General features: G+C 40.5%; 1 protein-coding gene across 1 annotated transcript in view; it reads right to left on the reverse strand.

The window, feature by feature from the left end:
- PIGL (phosphatidylinositol glycan anchor biosynthesis, class L) overlaps nucleotides 1–6,551 on the reverse strand; it is a 127,554-nt gene extending 121,003 nt beyond the window's left edge. The window contains exon 1 of the mRNA XM_006901399.1: nucleotides 6,320–6,551. Coding sequence (XP_006901461.1) covers nucleotides 6,320–6,551 — 232 coding nt within the window. The remainder of the gene's footprint in view (nucleotides 1–6,319) is intronic.
- Between the last annotated feature and the right edge of the window lie 323 nt (nucleotides 6,552–6,874).

Consider the following 6,874-nt stretch of genomic DNA (forward strand, 5'->3'; position numbering starts at 1 on the left):
TGATTCAGTGACTGGGGTAATCTGGATGGGTGTGTCAGAGGCAATGAGATTGGCACAGGATAGAGCACAGTTTAGGGCTGTTGTACATAGGGTCGCTATGAGTCGCAAACGACTCGACGGCACTTAACAACAACAACAAGTTTGGTAACAATTTCAACAGAATTTCTTAGGTCTTTCAGCAATTCTTCACATACACATCTTAGAACAGTGTTCAAGAACAGTAGCAATTCAATTTTTAATGTTTTATAATGAACATATTCATTTAGTGGTCTATGTTTCTTATGCCAGGTGGTATAGCAATGGTCTGTGCATTGCTGAACAGAGGTAACTCGTGGTTGCTATGATGTTGAACACTGTGACACAGATGTGTCAAATGTGATAATGGTTACCCATGGTGGACAGTGTTTGCCTGGAAGCAGGAGTGGCATCTACTTCTGAAATGGCTTGCCTCCGGAAACTCTATGTACAGTGGTCAGGCCTTTCGTTCATAGGGTTGCTATGAGTCGTCCATGACTTGACGGCACCTAACAACAACAACAACAACAACAACAACATGTCCTTTATACAACTATACATATATGTAGGCATATGTATAAATACTGGTAGTACATGCTCAAAATTTTTACAGTAGGAAAATGTGGCCAAAAAGGTTTGGAGAAAACATAAATGAGAGTAATGGAAATTATATAAAACTATCTGTATATAAGTATGTGTGTATAATTTCAGATAGAATTTTATGCTTAATGAAGTCTTCAGGTAGTAAGTTTTTAGTCATAAATTTTAATAGAAATTAAAATCAACTTATAAAGTATCAAATTTATATAAAAGGGGAAATTCTTATTTTAATTAATTTATATTTTACATCTTATTTATTCTAGACAAAATAGTATTTGGTTAAGAATCAAAAGGAACAAAGCCATACATAGCAATACAACAAAACATGCAAACTCTCGCCTTCATTAGTCCTTTAGTCATTCAGTTTCCCACCCAGAAATTTTTGTTAGAATGAGAAATAATCAAAAGTCAGGCATCATGGTCCAATACCTGACCTATTAATCAGGAATTTGGAAAATGTCCTTAATTCTTATTTCAGTTTCAAATGTAAAATGTTGTTGTTATGTGCCTTCGAGTCGCTTGTGACTCATAGCAACCCTATGCACAACACCCCTAAACTCTGCTCTGTCTTGTGCCAATCACACTGTCTCTGACACACCCATCCCGATTACCCTAGTCACTGAATCAATCTACCTCATAGAGGGCCTTCCCCTCCTGCGCTGTCCCTCCACCCTCCCAAGCATGATATCCCTCCTTACAACATGTCCAAAGTATGTTAGACGGAGCCTCAGAATCCTTGCCTCCAAGGAGCCACCCGGTTTAACCCTTTCCAGGATGAATCTGTTTGTTTTCCTAGCAGTCCATGGTACCCTCAATACTCTTCTCCAGCACCACAGCTCAAAGGCATCAATTCTCCTTCTATCCTTCTTAGTCACTGTCCAACTCTCTAATGTGTAACAAGTGATTGCAAAGACCATGGCCTGTATCCGACGCACCTTAGTCTTCAGAGAGACACCATTTCTCTTCAGTACTTTGGAGAGGTCCCTAACAGCGAACTTAAATTCTGTATTAGAGTCTATCCAGAATAATAGAAATCCTATCAAGTGTTCACAACAGAAAAATTTATTACATTCTCAGAGGGAGGATCTAAGGGCCACCTACGAAGCAGTGAAATGCCTCAGAAATTAGCAAGAGTGAAAACCAAATTATCACCAACCCCAGGAGACAAAATGAGGAGACAATATTATCTGAATCCCCAAGACATCTGGGGTTCCCAGAGGAAGCACAAACCAAGAAGGTAGAAACTACTTCTATCAGCATGTGTTTATAGAACCTAGTCAGAAAAGCCATGATTTAAACATGAAACTGGATTTTCACTTAATGCGACTCAAGTCTGGGTTATTCGTATAAAATAGAAATTGTGTCTTTAAGGATAGTAAAAATAATTTTTTAAATTATTGAGCCTGTACCTATGGAGCCACTATCAAGAAACATTATTATAATCTATTTTCAATCAGTGGAGCCCCAGTGGTACAGTGATTAGAACACTTGGCTGCTAATGGAAAGGTTGGAAGTTTGAATCCACTCGTCCACAGAAGAAAGATGTGATAGGCTGCTCCTATTGTAGATTTATAGCCTTGGGAACACTATGCTGCTAGAAGTTCTACCTTGTCCTACAGAATTAGTGAGTTGGAAACAATTAGAAGGCAGCAGATACAGTTTTTTAGTATTACAAATATATCCATATTTTTGAATACTACATTCACTCTGTATTCCTAAAAGAACTACATTGTAAACATGGAAAACTTACATAGTACTGACTTTCACTAATGAAAATCCCTTTCTTTGTTTTTCTTACCTGTAACTTGCAGATGGTCATTACATAATAAAAATTCCCCCTGAACGTGGCAGGCAGGCATATTTGTAGCAGCTGCAAATGAGCAGTATACATCGCATGAGAATGGTGTTTAACTCCTTGCTACATGCACAAAAGTTAGTCAGTACCATGCATTTCTAAGTATATTTGCTTATGATTTCCATTCTATATTTCTACCAGAGAGTACTAATGCAGTGCTCTTTCTCCTATAGTATCTTTCCTTGTCACTGTTCATAGGCAGTATTTGTCAACTTGAAATTTTTTTTGTATTTGAAATGGTATCTTCCCTATTGTTCATTAGAGACATTATCGCCAATGTCAGAAGAATCTTGGCAGAAAGCAAAGAGTACCAGAGGGATATCTATCTGTGTTTCATTGACTAATTTCATTTCAAAGTCATTTGACTGTGTTGATCACAACAAATTGTGGATAACCTTGAGAATGGGAATCCAAAACAGGAGGCAGTCCGTAGACCATAGCAAGGAAACGCTGCATGGTTCAAAATGAGGAAGGGAGTACAGCAGGGATGTGTCCTATGTCCATACCTTTTCAATCTATATGCAGAACAGATCATTTGGGAGGCTTGGTTTTAGGAAGAGGAATGTGGCAACAGAATTAGAGGTAAGACTCATCAACAACCTATGTTATACAGATGACACAACCTTGCTTGCTGAAAATGAGGAGGACCTGAGCCACCTCCTGCAGAGGGTCAAGGACTGCAGTCTTCAATATGGATTAAAGCTCAAAATAAAGAAGACAAAGATTCTCACCACTGGGTCAACTGGTAGCACCATGATGCATCCATGGAGAAGAGATTTAGGTTGTTAACAGTTACAGCTTGCTTGGCTCCACATCAACTCTCTTGGCAACAGCAGTCAAGGAAATCAAAAGACAAATTGCATGGGGAAGTCTGCTGTCAGGGATCTTTCCAGAGTACTGAGAAGCAACTACGTACGTCAGTCTAGAGATATTCAGGCCATGGTCTTCACAATTACTTGCTATGCATCAGAAAGCTGGACAATGACTAAGGATGACAGAAGAATTGATGCTTTCAAATTGTGGTGCTGGAGAAGAGTCTTTAACATACCATGGACTGCCAAGAAAACAAATCGGTCTGTCTTGGAGAGGGTGAAACCAAGTTTTTCCTTAGAGCCTAGGATTTTGAAGCACCGTCTCACATACGTTGGGCCTGTGACAGATCCTGGAAGAAGGATATCATGCTTGGAAGGATGGAGAGACAGCACAGGAGGAAGACTCCAGATGAGATGGACTGATACAGTAAATAGGACTACAGGGGTAGGTGTGTCGGAGTCAGTGAGAAGTCTCAAGATAGGGTAGGCTTCAGAACTGTTGTTCATAGGGTCACAAGTTGACTTGATGGTACATAATAATAACAACGTTTCATTGGCATTTCTTTCATTGCTCATGTTTGAAGTCACTGAGTTAAGAGTCAGCTCAGCAGTACCTTAGAACAACATGAGAAACTAAAATTTTTGACCTTATTAAGCAATAAAAATTCAAAGCAGTCTTAAGTTCTAAAATAATCATTTTTATAACAAATTACAAACTATGCTAGTTCAAAATAGGGAATGTCTACAAGGTTACCTGACAAATGTATAGGTATGCTCCACTTTACTGGCCTTTGCAGACATATGTTTTTCACAGATTGAAGGTCTTTGGCAATCCTGACACAAACAAGTCTATTGGCATAATTTCCCCAACAACATGTCTCTGTATTGTCTTTGTGTCTCTGTATTGAATTTTGGGAATTTTCACAGTATTTCAAATGTTGTCAAAGCTCTGGTGGCCTAGTAAAAAAAAAAATTGCTGCAATCCTGAAGGCATGAGGTTCAAATCTACCAGCTGTTCTGCGGGAGGATGGGCAATCTCCTCCTAAGTGATTAATTGACTCTGAAAATTCACAGAAGGGTTAGCTTTGGGTCAGTTCAGACTCAACAGCACACACACCACTACCACTACTGCACATTTAACATTGTAGTATTGTGTAAACACAACTTTTATTATGTAATGGTAAAAAAAAAAACCCACCCCAAAAACTGTGTGACTCCCTATTGCAATATTCATTGTAATGCAGTGGTCTGAACAAAATCTTGGAGGAATGCTTATATTGGATCAGAAAAAACAAAGAACAGCACTTTGAGAGTGAGTATATCTTAATAAAGAATACCTTAAAAATTATTCCTGATTAAAATACATTAAAAATAACTTGCTAAATTCTGTTTTAGGAAACATGTTGGATCAGATGTCTAAAGAAACTCTCAGCATAGAACAGTTTAAAAGGAAAGATGAACATGTTTTAAAATACATTGCTGAATTAGCAGAGAAACAAAAATTATATTAATAGACCTGAAACCACAGTTAAGCATGAATCCAGAGAGATACCAGAGAAAACTGAACCCAGAGCACCTGCCTTCCCTGGTTGCCTAAAGGACAGGGAACAAGAAAGTTTAGGCACCAATAAAGAGATCTTTACATAAAGATGTCTGTGCATAAGGATACAGAGGAGTTATTTACCACAATTATTCTTAAGCAGTGAAGATTATGTTTTGGGGAAATAAAAAACCAACCAACCTTTTGAAATGCTGATGTGTTTGGCATTCCCGCAGTGGCAGGCTATAGTAGTCAGACACACTCCGGAGCAACTATTTCACAAAATACTAAGTTGGGAGAGGCTGGAGAGCATTACGTTGAGCAAACTCAATCTTATAAGGACAAACACTGCACAAGACCATTATTGTAAACACAGAAGGATAACTAGTGAAACATGTATGGGAATTCAAGGGGGTAGGGCTGAGAATGGGTAGGGGTGAAACTACATACAAGGTTGTACAGTTTGGTGGGTGGAGAAGGGCTAGTAGATGGGAAGGATCCGGACAAAAAAAGACAGGGTAATGACGGGCAAAGTCCAAATGTGATTAATTTTATAAACATAATGCATGAAAATGATTATCTGAAACACAGTATCAATGAAGAATAGTGTGTAATAATGTATATAAACTTTGTAAGTAAATCAATAATAGTAATAAAAAGAATATGGTAGACTACACTAAGAGCAGCAGTTTAAAATTAAAAGAATAGAACATTGTATAAAATGTAACTTCAGGGAAAAAGGAGTAGGAACAGAATCGGAAAAACACAAGACAAAACACGGCGAGATCTTGGACAATTTTACAAAACCGCTTTATTTAGACAAATTGTCCACACAATAAAACTACCCCAGAGTATGCATACTTCATTAATATATCGTTAGGCACTGATATTTATTCTGCATTTTAAGAGAAGATTAACTCTTTCAAAGGCCATTCACTGAAGCCTGGCAGAGAAGAACTGGGTTATCTCTAAACCTACCTTCTAGTGCAAAGATTTATAAGGTCCACTTCTATTTGACACGATTTTTTTTTTTTGGTGCACACAGATGATATTAAAAACGGCAGGAAGGTCCTCTGTTATCACTAGAAGTTACGCAGGCACGATGCAATATGGAGATTTTTCTTGGTCTAGGTGCAAATAAAGAGCTTCCACAAAATAACGAGTACGGACGGTCGCAGTTCTCAACAGAAACGGAGGTTTCGAATGGAAACAATTCTGGGCCTTTCTCATCTGCTCGAAATGGCTAGCGGCCAGTGGAGTCAACAACGGCACTGCCCGTTGGGAGACAAAAAGTCTCCCCGAGCGCTCCTCCCCGACCTCCCCGAGGCTGCTCCTGACCCTCGCCCAGGCTCCCCAATTCCCTGGGTGAGGCGCCTAGAGAACTTCAGTGGATTCGCGAAGCTCTCTCCACACGAACACTCGCTGGCGTAAGGTGGCTAAAACTGGATGACACACAGAGCCGAGGACCCCAGCCCCGCGTTCCCTCCACGCCCCTACCTGTGGAGAAACAGAGCAAGGACAGCTGATGCTTCAGACGGGTCAAGCCTAGCACCGTGGGAGCAAAGAACATGGCTTCATCGTCGGGGTGCGCGATGACCAGGAGAGTCCGGCCTTGGGCTGTCAGTCGGCCTAACGGTTCCCTACTTTGCATTAGGTCCAGGGTCGTCCAAGCCAAGAGAAAACCCCACGTTAGAGCTGCTACTGCTAAACACACAAAGACTACAGCCATGCTGAGAGACGCCGCGCCTGCGCACTAGGGCCGGATTCCGCCGCCTCAGGCTCCGGTGGGCAAAGAGGCCGGCAGGAAACTGTTCCGCAGTTAAACCTGCCCAGCAGCCCACACCGGTGGGTTTACCTTGGGGCTCTCGCAGTGGCAGACTACAGACACCTCTAAAGCATTTTATCAGGTTCTGTTTTTGCAGCATTTTACGAAATTTTCTTGTCCCCTGATAGGTTTCAAAGCTGAACGGAGCCGCATACGATCGTTTGGTTGCAGTCTTTATGGAAGCAGGTGCCATGTCTTTTCACCCACAGAACAGCTGGTTGGTTCCA

This window comes from Elephantulus edwardii, unplaced genomic scaffold, assembly GCF_000299155.1.
Source record: "Elephantulus edwardii isolate Elephantulus edwardi_28Jun2011 unplaced genomic scaffold, EleEdw1.0 scaffold00324, whole genome shotgun sequence".
Taxonomy (NCBI): Eukaryota; Metazoa; Chordata; class Mammalia; order Macroscelidea; family Macroscelididae; genus Elephantulus; species Elephantulus edwardii.